Source organism: Pan paniscus, chromosome 1 (assembly GCF_029289425.2).
Source record: "Pan paniscus chromosome 1, NHGRI_mPanPan1-v2.0_pri, whole genome shotgun sequence".
Taxonomy (NCBI): domain Eukaryota; kingdom Metazoa; phylum Chordata; class Mammalia; order Primates; family Hominidae; genus Pan; species Pan paniscus.
This window is the reverse complement of record NC_073249.2, coordinates 25,272,437-25,286,718: the sequence shown is the minus strand read 5'-3', so window position 1 is coordinate 25,286,718 and position 14,282 is coordinate 25,272,437. Positions and strand designations below refer to the sequence as shown.

At 45.0% G+C, this 14,282-nt stretch overlaps 1 protein-coding gene across 1 annotated transcript in view; it reads right to left on the bottom strand.

Moving 5' to 3' along the window:
* Window positions 1-14,282, bottom strand: part of NVL (nuclear VCP like) — a 102,694-nt gene that overhangs the window by 14,230 nt on the left and 74,182 nt on the right. Inside the window, 1 exon segment of the mRNA XM_063597397.1 lies at window positions 8,657-8,763. Within this exon segment, the coding sequence (XP_063453467.1) occupies window positions 8,657-8,763 (107 nt within the window).

Sequence of the window (14,282 nt, the reverse complement as noted above, 5' to 3'; positions counted from 1 at the left end):
GCCAGGCGTGGTGGCTCATGCCTGTAATCTCAGCACTTTGGGAGGCCGAGGCGGGTGGATCACCTGAGGTCAGGAGTTTGAGACCAGCCTGGCCAATATGGTGAAACACCATCTCTACTAAAAATACAAAACTTAGCCGGGTGTGGTGGCAGGTGCCTGTAATCCCAGCTACTTGGGACACTGAGGCAGGAGAATCGCTTGAACCCGGGAAGAGGAGGTTGCAGTGAGCTGAGATCAAACCATTGCACTCCAGCCTAGGGAACAAGAGCGAGACTTCATCTCAAAAAAAAAAAAGAAAAAGAAAAAGAAAAACAGGTGTGGTGGCAGGCGCCTGTAATCCCAGCTACTTAGGAGGCTCAGGCAGGAGAATCACTTGAACCTGGGAGGCAGAGGTTGCAGTGAGCCAAGACCACGCCATTGCACTCTAGCCTGGACATCAAGACCAAAACTCCGTCTCAAAAAAAAAAAAAGTTATATCCCACAAATATTGTATGATTCTACTTGTATGAGGTACCTAGAATAGGCAAAGCATAGAGACAGAAAGTAGAATGGTGGTTGCCAGGGGTAAGGAAGAAGGAATGGGCAGTTTGTGTTTAATGGGGACAGAGTTTCAGTTTTGGAAGATGCAGAAGTTCTGGAGATGAGTAGTGGCGATGGTTGCACAACAATGTGAATGTACTTAATGCCACAGAAATATATACTTAAAAATGGCTAAAATGGTAAATTTTATGTTATGTATCTATAGTATTTTACTAAAATTTGAAAAAAGTTATGGCTCATTTACACTGATATTTTCCTATAATTCGTATTAAACATTATATGTTATGAAATACTCAGGTTCAAAAAGTAATTCAAGATGTGCTACTACTTTTATTTTAACAAATATTTTCATTTGGTCATACAAATCTATTCTTTTTTTTTTTTTTTTTTTTGAGATGGAGTCTCACTCTATGCCCAGGCTGTGCAGCGGCGTGATCTCACTTCACTGGGTTCAAGCGATTCTCCTGCCTCAGCCTTCCGAGTAGCTGGGACTACAGGTGCACGCCACCATGCCTGGCCAATTTTGGTGTTTTCAGCAGAGATGGGCTTTCACCATATTGGTCAAGCTGGTCTCAAACTCCTGACCTCAGGTGATTCACCTGCCTCGGCCTCCCAAAGTGCTGGGATTACAGGTGTGAGTCACCATGCCCAACCAAATTTATTCTTAAATCTATTCTTAACTACATATCAGAGTTTAGAATCATTAATGCTTGTTGTTGTTTTTTTTTTGAGACAGAGTTTCGTCCTGTTGCCCAGGCTGGAGTGCAACGGCGCAATCTTGGCTCACTGCAACCTCTGCCTCTGGGTTCAAGCGATTCTCCTGCCTCAGCCTCCCGAGTAGCTGGAATTTACAGGTGTGTGCCACCGCACCCAGCTACTTTTGAATGAGATCACCTCATTCAGGTGATCTGTCCGCCTTGGCCTCCTAAAGTGCTGGGATTACAGGTGTGAGCCACCGTACCTGGCCAGTAATTTTATTTATTTATTTTTTTTTTATTTTAAAATCCAGCTTCTGCATGAAGCAATTTTTATTCACACAGTCGACTGTGAAAAATTAATGAAAGGGCCGGGTGTAGTGGCTCAGTCTTGTAACCCTCTACCTTGGGAGGCTGAGGTGGGTACATCGCTTGAGCTCAGGAGTTCAAAACCAGCCTGGGCAACATGGTGAAACCCTGTTTCTACAAAAAAAAAAAAAAAAAAAAAAAAAAAAAAAAATTAGCTAGGCCTGGTGGCACGTTCCTGTAGTCCCAGCTACTCAGGGAGCAGAGGCGGGAGGATCACTTGAGCCTGGGAGGTTGAGGCTGCAGCGAGCCAAGACCGCACCACTGCCCTCCAGCCTGGGTGACAGAGGAAGACCTTGTCTCAACAACAACAACAACAAAAAAGTTTGTAAAAAGTTTGCTCATCAGTAAAAGGAAAATATTTAAATATTTTGTAAGACATACACTTCAAAGGGAGTTTCAAGGTTTAAGCATGTGTATAAATGTAAAACGAAAATACTACATGGAACAGAGTAAGGGCTTAATAAATGTTAGCTATTATTATATCAGGTATTCTTAGGTCATACTTTTTTTTTTTTTTGAGATGAGGTCTCGATCTGTCACTCAGGCTGGAATGCAGTGGTACAATCTCGGCTCACTGCAACCTCCACCTCCCGGGTTCAAGAGATTCTCCTGCCTTAGTCTCCCAAGTAGCTGGGATTACAGGCACCTGCCACCACACCCAGCTAATTTTTGTAATTTTAGTAGAGACGGGATTTTGCCATTTTGGCCAAGTAGGTCTCGAACTCCTGACCTTGTGATTCGCCTGTCTCAGTCTCCCGAAGTGCTGGATTACAGGCGTGAGCCACCACACCCGGCCTTGTCACTCTTTTAAAGACTGTATTTTATCTGAAAGTATTTGGCAGATATCAAATAATGTTTCTGGTTTTCTGAGATATTTTAATGACACTTAAACGGAAGTAGAAGTTATGAAAAAAAAATCTGGGGGCCGGGCGTGGTGGCTCATGCCTATAATCCCAGCACTTTGGGAGGCCAAGGAGGGCGGATCACATGAGGTCGGGAGTTTGAGACCAGCCTGGCCAACATGGAAAAACCCTGTCTCTACTAAAAACACAAAATTAGCTGGGCATGGTGGCAGACACCTGTAATCTCAGCTATTTGGGAGGATGAGGCAGGAGAATCACTTGAACCGAGGAGGCAGAGGTTGCAGTGAGCTGAGATCGCACCATTGCACTCCAGCCTGGGCGACAAGAGCAAAACTCCGTCTCAAAAAAAAAATTTCTACTTCTCAGGCAGCTTTTAGTGATAGACCTCTTATCACCACATCATCACTAGAAATACCAAATAAAAAATATAAAAAATAGTATATGGCTCGCTCTTTTTTATTTGAGGTGGAGTCTCCCTCTGTTGCCCAGGCTGGAGTGCAGTGGCGTGATCTCGGCTCACTGCAACCTCCACCTCTCTGCTTCAAGTGATTCTTTTGCCTCAGCCTCCTGACTAGCTAGGACTACAGGCGCATGCCACCACGCCCGGCTAATTTTTGTATTTTTAGTAGAGATGGGGTTTCGCCATGTTGGTCAGGCTGGTCTCCATTTTTTTTTTTTTTGAGATGGAGTCTCACTCTGTTGCCCAGGCTGGAGTGCAGTGGCGCAATCTTGGCTCACTGCAATCCCTGCCTCTTGGGTTCAAGTGATTCTTTTGCCTCAGCCTCCTGAGTAGCCGGGACTACAGGCACGCACCACCACGCCCAGCTAATTTTTATATTTTTAGTAGAGACGGGGTTTCACCATATTGGCCAGGCTGGTCTCGAACTCCTGACCTCGTGATCCGCCCGCCTTGGCCTCCCAAAGCGCTGGGATTACAGGCGTGAGCCACTGTACCTGGCCCACTCGCTCTTCTTTTACAAAACTTAGATCCCAAAAGATACGAAGAAGTTGCTTTGACCTACAAAATATTTCAGACTTTTAAGAACAGGACTAAAGATCTTTATTCTAATCTCCTTATAATATTTCAGATGTTAATAGGAGAAAGAGAAAACTGTATATAAAACAATCTGAGGAATTAAAGTCAAAAGCCAGCAAACAGAAAGGGTAAACATTAAAAATGCCAATTTTCCTCACTTTCTGTTGACTTACAAAGAACATACATGGGCAGGAAGTCTGCCTTGTGACTTCTCCCCTCTGAAATTAGATATTGTGCTTCCTCTTCCTCTCACTCTGCCCTGCTTTAGCCATCAACAAAGTTTTTTAAACAAAAACATTCATGACCTCTGAAGGATGAGGTAAGATAAGGATGTGAAATTGCACTGCTAACAGCTCTCTTGAGAGGGCACCAGGCCCACGCAGGCAGGCAGGGCACAGGGAGGCTGCATGTGGGTCCTGCTCCTCCTGGGCAGCTCTGCCCAATGAGGTTCCAAGTCTTAGAATAGGACACAGTCAGGATTGGAGCAAAAATGCACTCTCAAGTCAAAGAGAATAAACTAACAAAAGCCCTTCTGCCGTTGGCACAGACAGAGGCTGAGGACTGACTATGCAGCAGTCTAAACCACAATCTACAAAAGTTGCTTTTGGCCCGGCATGGTGGCTCACACCTGTAATCCCAGCACTTTGAGAGGCCGAGGTGGGTGGATCACCAGGTCAGGAGTTCCAGACCAGCCTGGCCAACATGGTGAAACCTCATTTCTCTAAAAATACAAAAATTAGCCGGGCGTGGTAGCACGTGCCTGTAATCCCAGCTACTCGGGAGGTGGGATCCGTCCACCTTGGCCTCCCAAAGTGCTGGGATTACAGGTGGGAGCCACTATGCCCGGCCAAAGTTGACCTCTATTGAAATGTCTTTTTTGATTTTTTTCTTCTTCCATATTCACAACTTTGTGCTTGGAAGCTGCAGGGCTCCTCTCTGTTACCCACCCCATTTATGCCAGATGACTTTTTTTTTTTGTTGGAGACAGAGTTTTGCTCTTGTTGCCCAGGTTGGAGTGCAATAGCACGATCTCGGCTCACCACAACCTCTGCCTCCCAGGTTCAAGCTAATTCTCCTGCCTTAGCCTCCTGAGTAGCTGGGATTACAGGAGCACACCATCACACCCAGCTAATCTTTGTATTTTTGTAGAGACAGTGTTTTGCCATGTTGGCCAGGCTGGTCTTGAACTCCTGACCTCAAGTGATCCACCTGCCTCGGCCTCCCAAAGTGATGGGATTACAGGCATGAACCACTGTGCCTGGCCGAAGTGGGGTACTTTAAATATTCACCCTTTGGTCTGAGGCCTAATGATTTTGGCAAATAGCACTGAAATTCTAGATGAATGAAGTATAAAGTTGTTCTGGTGTGAGTACCATACATTGAATGAAACACAGCAGGAAGAATGAGCCAATCATTCTCTGGTTCCAAATCTATAAAGCTCTGAATACCACATGCCTCATGTCTGGCATGTCTAGAAATAAATACCAATCCAACTTTTCTCTTTAGTTCATGAAATCCCAAGGACAAGTGTGAAAGCATTATCATTATGTCACTATGACTACAGGAAATTCATAGAAACAAAATTGGATTATATGTGTGTGCTTATTTGTATATACATACACACCCACATACATTGACCAAAGCAAACAAAATCTCAAGACCATAGTTCCTAATGACAGAGCCAAGAAGGCCGGGCATGGTGGCTCACGCCTGTAATCCCAGCACTTTGGGAGGCCGTGGTGGGCGGATCACTTGAAGTCAGGAGTTTGAGACCAGCCTGGCTAACATGGTGAAACCCCGTCTCTACTAAAAATACAAAAAAAAAAAAATTAGCAGAGTGTGGTGGCATGCACCTGTGGCCCCAGCTGCGTGAGGAGGCTGAAGTAGGAGATATGCTTGAACCCAGGAGGTGGAGGTTGCAGTGAGCTGAGATCACGCTACTGCACTTCAGCCTGGGCAACAAACAGGGTCTCTTTTTTTGACATACTGTGTCAAAAAAAAAATAAAAAAACAGAGCCAACGAAAGGGAGAGAAGATGCTATGATGCAGTCATCATCAAGCTTGTTTGATGCAAAGAAATAAGTATATGCAACCAAAGCAGGGTTTCTTAACTTTGGCATTACTGACATTTTGAGTCGGAAAATACTTTTTTTTCCCTTGAGACAGGGTCTCAGCTCTGTTGCTCAGGCTGGAGTGCAGTGACGTGACCATGGCACACTGCAGCCTCGACTTCTTGGGGTTAAGCCATCCTCCCACCTCAGCCTACCAAGTAGCTGGGACTACGGGTGCATGCCACTATGCCCAACTAATTAAAAAATTTTCTTGGCCAGGCGCAGTGGCTCACGTTTGTAATCCCAGCACTTTGGGAGACTTGAGGCAGGTGGATCACGAGGTCAGGAGTTCGAGACCAGCCTGGCCAACGTGGTAAAACCCCGTCTCTACTAAAAATACAAAAATTAGCTGGGCTTGGTGGTGCACGCCTGTAATCCCAGCTACTCAGGAGGTTGAGGCAGGAGAATCACCTGAATGCAGGAGGTGGAGGTTGCAGTGAACCGAGGTGGCACCACTGCACTCCAGCCTGGGCAACAGAGTGAGATTCTGTCTCAAAAAAAAAAAAAAATTTGTTTTCTTGTAGAGACAGGGTCTCACTCTGTTGCCTAGGCTGGTCTCCAACTCCTAGTCTCAAGTGATCCTCCTGTCTCAGCCTCCCAAAGTGCTGGGATTACAGGCCTGAGCCACCATGCCTGGCCTTGGATAATTCTTTGTTGTTGGCTGTCCTGTGCACTGTGGAATATTTAGCAGCATGATCACTCCTCTGCGTAGTGGTAAATGTCCCTAGACATTGCCAAATGTTCCCTGGGGACGTGAGGTGGGGTGGTGTGAAAATTGCCTTAGGTTGAGAACTACTAAACTAAAGCAACATGTTTTCATGGCTTTGACCACCAGCTATGTCCTGATGACAGACAAAACTATAGCCCAGCCAGAGGACTCTCCTGAACTCCCAACCACAGACCCAACATCCTGCTCAACTTTTCCACTTGATAGTGCCCAGGCACCTGAAACTCAGAGAGCTCATCTCCCAGACCTCTAATCCTGGTGGATGCCACCAGCTGCACAAGCTGCAAATTCATCTACCTTTTCCTTTAACTCCCAACTCTACAGTTAATCCAATGTCCTACTAATTAAAACCTTTAAACAGTTCTCATGTCTATATCTTCTTTGTTATTCCCGTGATAATGCCTTAGTTCGTTATTTTTTCTTTTTCATTGATGTTTCTCAGTCATATTGCCTTAGTTCTAACATGCTTAATTTCATAACTTTTACTTTACTGGCTTCCAAGCTATTTTCCATACTGTGCATCAATAGAATCTTTCTCCCCTACAAAGATGATCATTCTTCTGTTCTCATCTGCCCTGTTCTCCCTCCTTGGGGTGATTTTTAGGAACATTGCTAAAGGCAGTTTTAAGTAATGATGGCCCAGTGAGGCAGGATCACAGAATCTTCCTTTGTCAGCATCAAAAGAATACTAAAAAAAGTTAAACAATTTACCAGTAGCAACCAAAGAAAGGGGTAAACCTTCATGCTGCAAATGTTGAAAAGTGGGTGCGAAGAGAAAATTTGAAAGTGGCTGATAATTAGGCCTCCATTCCTGGGAAGGAGTATTGAAGAAAGAAGGTAAGTTAACAAAATCTTGTGATGTCATTAATATTCCAAGCTGGAGACAAGCAGCCTGAGGAGAAGACAGCTCTAGAAAAAGTTAGACACACACAATCAAGGGATTTCAGCAGATTCAGGAAGAACTGCCAAGGTATGCCACTTTCCAGGGAGCTGGACAGAACTGGGTACAATCCCATGGGAGTGGGACAGCTCCCATGGGGGGAGGTATCTCCAACTGGATGGAGAGAGTGGGTCCAGGTACAAGTGATTTCATCCCCAGAAGGGTTAACACCACCAGCTTAGCTCCCTCTCCCATCCCAAGGCTATAGAAATGTAGAAACAAAGCACTTCTACAGACCTCAAAATGTGATGTGTGAAGGGCAGAAAAACTAGTTCCAGGTAGTGAGAAGTGGGATGACAGAAGTCATTCAATTTTTTTTTTTTTGAGAGAGGGTCTTGGTCTGTTACCCAGGCTTGAGTGCAGTAGCACGATCTTGGCTGACTGCAACCTCCACTTCTTGGGCTCAAGGGATTCTCCAGCCTCAGCCAGGCATGAGCCATTGAAGTCCAGCTAATTTTTGTATTTTTTGTAGAGATGGGGTTTCCCCATGTTTCCCAGGCTGATCTTGAACTCCTGAGGTCAAAGCAATCCACCTGCCTTGGCTTCCCAAAAGTGCTGGGATGACAGGTGTGAGCCAACGTGTTTGGCCCACTTATTTATTTATTTTTAAATATAGGGTCTTGCGGGGTCTGGTGCGGTGGCTCACGCCTGTAATCCCAGCACTTTGGGAGGCCGAGGCGGGTGGATAACGAGGTCAGGAGATCGAGACCATCCTGGCTAACACGGTGAAACCCCGTCTCTACTAAAAAACACAAAAAATTAGCCGGACGTCGTGGCGAGCACCTGTAGTCCCAGCTACTCGGGAGGCTGAGGCAGGAGAATGGCGTGAACCTGGGAGGCAGAGCTTGCAGTGAGCCAAGATCGCGCCACTGCACTCCAGCCTGGGTGACAGAGCAAGACTCTGCCTCAAAAAAAAGGATAGGGTCTTGCTCTGTTGCCCAGGCTGGAGTACAGTGGTGTGATCACAGCTCCCTGCAGCCTTGACCTCCTGGGCTCAAGCAATCCTTCCACCTAAGCCTTCTGAGTACATGGTCCCACAGGTGGGTGCCACCATATATGGCTAATTTTTTCTATCTTTTGTAGAGACAGAGTCTCAGCATATTGCCCAGGCTGGTACCAAACTCCTGGGTTCACCTCGCCCTCCCAAAGTGCCAGTTTCTCCAAAAGTTCCTACTCCATTTCAAATATGATCTGATGTAAATTATTTTAAAGTAATAATCGAAGATCAGTTCACCTTCCCTTTGGGAGATATAGGCTGGGCAAACACAGCTACAGAAAAGAAAGTAATCAGTCAACGAAAATTACTACCTCTTATAACTGTCTCTATTTAAAACAAGAGAAACATATACAAAAATATACCATTTCCTTTACTCACTTTTGTGATAGTTTTTAAGATGGCAAGGCGATCTGCAGGGGGCGGTAAACCCACAAACAGTGTTTTGTCCAGGCGGCCTGGGCGCAGGATTGCAGGGTCAATTATATCTAGAGAAGAAGGGAGAAAAAAAGTCTTAAATAAAACCTTTTATTTTTATTTTTTTATTTTTTTGAGAGAGGGTCTTGTTCCATCTCCCAGGCTGGAGTGCAGTGGCATGATCTCAGCTCACTACAGCCTCGACCTCCCAGGCTCAGATGATTCTCCCACCTCAGCCTCCTGAGTAGCTAAGACTATAGATGCATGCTACCATGCCTGGCTAATTTTTTTTCTTTTACTTACTTAAATTCATTAATTAATTTTTATTTCAATAGGTTTTTGGGGAACAGGTGGTGTTTGGTTACATGAGTAAGTTATTTGGTGATTTCTGAGATTTTGGTGCACCCATCACTGGAGCAGCATATACTGTACCCAGTGTGCAGTCTTTTATCCCTCAACCGCTCCCACTCTTTCCCTCAAGTCCACAAAAGTCCACTGTATCATTCTTATGCTTTGTGTCCTCATAGCTTAGCTCCCACTTGTGAGTGAGCATATAAGATGTTTGGCTGGTTAATTTTTTATTTTTAGTAGAGACAGGATTTCGCTATGTTGCCCAGGCTAGTCTTGAACTCCCGAGTGCAAGCAATCCGCCCTTCTCGGCCTCCCAAAGTGCTGGGATTACAGACGTGAGCCACTGTGCTCAGACCAAATAAATAAAATCTTTTAAAAAATGCAATTAACGGCTGGGCGCGGTGGCTCACACCTGTAATCCCAGCACTTTGGGAGGCCAAGGCAGGCAGATTACCTGAGGTCAGGAGTTCGAGACCAGCCTGGCCAATATGGTGAAACCCCGTCTCTGCTAAAAATACAAAAATTAGCCGGGTGTGGTGGCACACACCTGTAATCCCACCTACTCGGGAGGCTGAGGCAGGAAAATTGCTTGAGCCTGGGAGATGGAGGTTGCAGTGAGCTGAGATCGTGCCACTGCACTTCAGCCTGGCCAACAGAGTGATACTGTCTCAAAAAAAAAAAAAAAAAAAAAAAGCAATTAACATGAGATGAGAAGAACCTCTTTATAAAAAATAAAAAATTAATAAATTGCATTTTATTTAAATGAAAAGCTTCTGCTCATCAAAATACATCTCTTCGGCTATGCATGGTGGCAGATCACCTGAGGTCAGGAGTTTGAAACCAGCCTGGCCAACATGGTGAAACCCTGGGTCTACTAAAAAAAACAAAACATTAGCTGGGTGTGGTGGTCCACACCTGTAATCCCAGCTACTTGTGAGGTTGAGGCAGAAGAATCACTTGAACCTGGGAGGCGGAGGCTGCAATGAGCCGAGATCGTGCCACTGCACTCCAGCCTGGGCGACAGAGCAAGACTCTTGTCTCAAAAACAATAGCAAAAAAACAAAACATGTCCTTAAGTAAATGAAAAGTCCACCCCACCTTCCGGCCCCAAACTGCTCTTCTTCCAGGATTCCCTATCTCAGATAATGATCACCACACCACTCCACCCCACCCTACCTCCCAAATACCAGGCAGGTTTCTCCCTTCCCTCTAACCAATTTCCATCAAGCATTCCTCTGATTACGTCAACCCTCAGTAAAGGCAAAATGTGAGTCCTCCTAAATGGTCCTGCCTCTTTACAATGCCGCTAGTGTTATTGTCCTAAAATACACGTCCAATTCTCTCAAATTCCGCTCCCACTGCAGAATGAATCCTCCAGCTGTCACTATGGCAGGAAATCCCTTTAGGATCTGACCATCTTCCTTTCTGGTTTTATTCTTCCTACACATTCTTCCAACTCCCACGCCCTGTTTACACCAGATCTCTTGCTGTTCCCTAAACAATCCAGAAGCTTCTTGCCTTCTCTGTGCTCTCAGTGGTTCCCTTCCCTGAAGTGCCTCCCTCCTCATTTATACCTGTGGGAATTCTCAAAGGACACCTCTTTCAGGAAGTTTTCCTTGAGTCCCCCCAGATAAACTCTCTCACCTTCCTTTGTGCTTGCCAGACCCTTGGTATCAGGAGCACAGAGCAAGCCCCATACCTGAAGCTCATTTTGACCATTCCTGACTCCTCCACAAAGACCCCATTTTTAATAAAATCACATCATTTCCAACAGTCCCTTAACCATTAATATGAGGGTTCTTATAGCTCACAATGTTCAGACACAGGCTATAATTAATGAGATTCACGTTTCTAATAAACCTACTAAGACTTAACCAATGAGTTATTCCTCTACAAAGAGGTAAATTATTATTATTCCCTTTTTAGCTAAAATTCCAAACCTGTTAGATGTTGTTCTTTAACCACCTTATGGAACCCATATACTTATTATTCAATGGTTTCATCACTATTCAGCACATTGTTGGAACTCTCTCTTGGAATGCTAGGATTCCATACTTGGAAATAGGAAAGAATATTACTGCATAACACTTTCAATATCATACTAGAGCATGGTTCAACAAGCCTAAGGGTCTTCTGACTCTACAGAGCAGAGGTTGTCAAATATTCATGTCTCAGAATCCCTTTGCACTCTTAAAAATTATTGAGGACTCCTTTGTAACCTTTCTCTCCTGCCCTTACCTGCTCTCCTTTATCCTTAGGCAGCCACCTATCTGTTTTGGCACTATAGATTAGTTTGCATTTTCTAAAGTTTTATATAAGTGGAATTATACAATATGTACTGTGCTTTCTTTCATGCAACATAATCATTTTGGGTTTCACCCAAGTTGTTTCATGTGTCAGTAATTTTCTTGTACAAGTCTTTGTATATGCTTTTTTTTTTTTTAATGACAGAGTCTCACTCTGTCACCCAGGCTAGAGTGCAGTGGGGCGATCTCGGCTCATTGCAACCTCTGCCTCCTGGGTTCAAGCAATTCTCTGCATCAGCCTCCCAAGTAGCTGAGATTACAAGTGTGCCCCCCCGCCCCCCATGCCCGGCTAAGTTTTCTATTTTTAGTAGAGACGGGGTTTCACCATCTTGGCCAGGCTGGTCTTGAGCTCCTGACCTCATGATCCACCCGCCTTAGCCTCCCGAAGTGCTGGGATTACAGGCCTGAGCCACGGCTCCCAGGCTGTATATGCTTTCATTTCTCTTCAGTAAATTACCTAAGTGTAAGATACCAGTAGTATGGCCATATCAAACTGTAGGTATATGCTTAACTTTTAAGAAATTGCTGGCCGGGCGGAGTGGCTCACGCCTGTAATCCCAGCACTTTGGGAGGCTGAGGCGGGAGGATCACAAGGTCAAGAGATTGAGACCATCCTGGCCAACATGGTGAAACCCCGTCTCTACTAAAAATACAAAAATTAGCTAGGCGTGGTGGCACATGCCTGTAATCCCAGCTATTCAGGAGGCTGAGGCAGGAGAATCACTTGAACTCAGGAGGCGGAGGTTGCAGTGAGCCGAGATCAGGCCACTGCACTCCAGCCTTGGGACAGAGCAAGACTCGGTCTCAAAAAAAAAAAAAAAAAAAAAAAAGAAAAAAAGAAATTGCCAAACTGTTTTCCAAACTACTTGTACCATTACATTCCCATCATCAGTGCATGAAAGTTCCAGTTCCTCCATATCCTTGCCAACATTTGGCACAGCCAGTCTTTTCAATCTTTTAGTTATTCTAAGGTTTGTAGTGCTTACTGTGGCTTTAATTTGCATTTCCCTAGTGACTAATGGTGTGAAGCATTTTTCATGAGTTTGCCATTTGTACACCTCCTATGGTGAAGTAACTGTACAAATCTTTTGGCCATTTTTATGTTTAAAGTTGATTAAATAATTTTGTAAACTGACAAAGAAAAATGGTATATATTTAGGTTGTACAACATGTTTTTTTTGTTTTGAGATGGAGTCTCACTCTGTCGCCCAGGCTGGAGTGCAGTGGCATGATCTCAGCTCACTGCAACCTCTGCCTCCCGGGTTCAAGTTCATTCTCCTGCCTCAGCCTCCTGAGCAGCTGGGATTACAGGTGACCACCACCATGCCCGGCTAACTTTTGTATTTTTAGTAGAGACGGGGTTTCACCATATTGGTCAGGCTGGTCTCAAACTCCTGACCTCGTGATCCACCTGCCTTGGCCTCCCAAAGTGCTAGGATTACAGGCATGAGCCACAGTGCCTGGCATTTTTTTTTTTTTTTTTTTTTTTTTTTTTTTTTTTTGAGATGGAGTTTTGCTCTTGTTGCCCAGGCTGGAGTGCAATAGCGCAATCTCAGCTCACCGCAACCTCTACCTCCTGGATTCAAGCGATTCTCCTGCCTCAGCCTCCCGAGTAGCTGGGATTACAGGCATGCACCACCATGCCCGGCTAATTTGTTTTTTTGTTTTTTTTTTTTTTGTATTTTTAGTAGAAACGGGGTTTCTCCATGTTGGTCAGGCTGGTCTCGAACTCCCAACCTCAGGTGATCTGCTCATCTCGGCCTCCCAAAGTGGTGGGATTACAGGCGTGAGCCACTGTGCCTGGCCAACATGTGTTTTTAAAATGTGTATACACTGTGGAATGGCCAAGTTGAGACAACTGACACAGGCATTACCTCATATTCTTATTACTTTTTTTGTGGTAGATCACTTAAAATCTACTCTCTTGGCAATTTTCAAGTACCTTTTGGCTACTTTTAAAATGGTGTAGTTTTTTTTTTTTTTTTTTGAGACGGAGTCTCTGTCGCCAGGCTGGAGTACTTTGGCATGACTTTGGCACACTGAAACCTCAACTCCCAGGTTCAAGCGATTCTCCTGCCTCAGCCTCCCAAGTAGCTGGGATTCCAGGCATGCACCACCACACTCGGCTACTTTTTGTATTTTTGGTAGAGACGGGATTTCACCATGTTGGCTAGGATGGTTTCGATCTCCTGACCTCGTGATCCGCCTGCCTCGGTTCCCAAAGTGCTGGGATTACAGGCGTGAGCCAATGTGCCTGGCCCAAAATGGTGTAGGTTTTTTGTTTTTTTTTGTTTTTTTTTCTGAGACAGCGTCTCACTCTGCTGTCCAGGCTGGAATGCAGTGGTGCGATCTTGGCTCACGGCAAGCTCCACCTCCCTGGTTCTCGCCATTCTCCTGCCTCAGCCTCCAGAGTAGCTGGGACTTACAGGTGCCCACCACAACGCTCAGCTAATTTTTTTTGTATTTTTAGTAGAGACGGAGTTTCACCATGTTAGCCAGGTTGGTCTCGATCTCCTGACCTTGTGATCCACCCACCTGGGCCTCCCAGAGTGCTGGGATTACAGGCGTGAGCCACCGCGCCTGGCCTAAAATGGTGTAGTTTTTAATCCTTTATCAGATATATGCTTTGCAAATATTTTCTCCTAGTCTGTGGTTTATCTTATATTCTCTTATTTGCATTTTTGTAAGAGACTGGGTCTCACTACACTGCCCAGGCTGGCCTCGAAGTGCTGAGCTCAAAGGATCCTCCCACCTCAGTCTCCTGAGTAGCTGGGTTTACAGGCGTGTACCACTGTACCTGGTTTATTGTCACTTTCGAAGAGCAGTTCAGTTTATCTATTTGCTCTTTTATGGTTTACGCTTTTAATATCATATAGGAAATCTTTGCTTAATTCAAGGTAGAAAAAAATTTCTCCAATGTTTTCTTCCAAGAG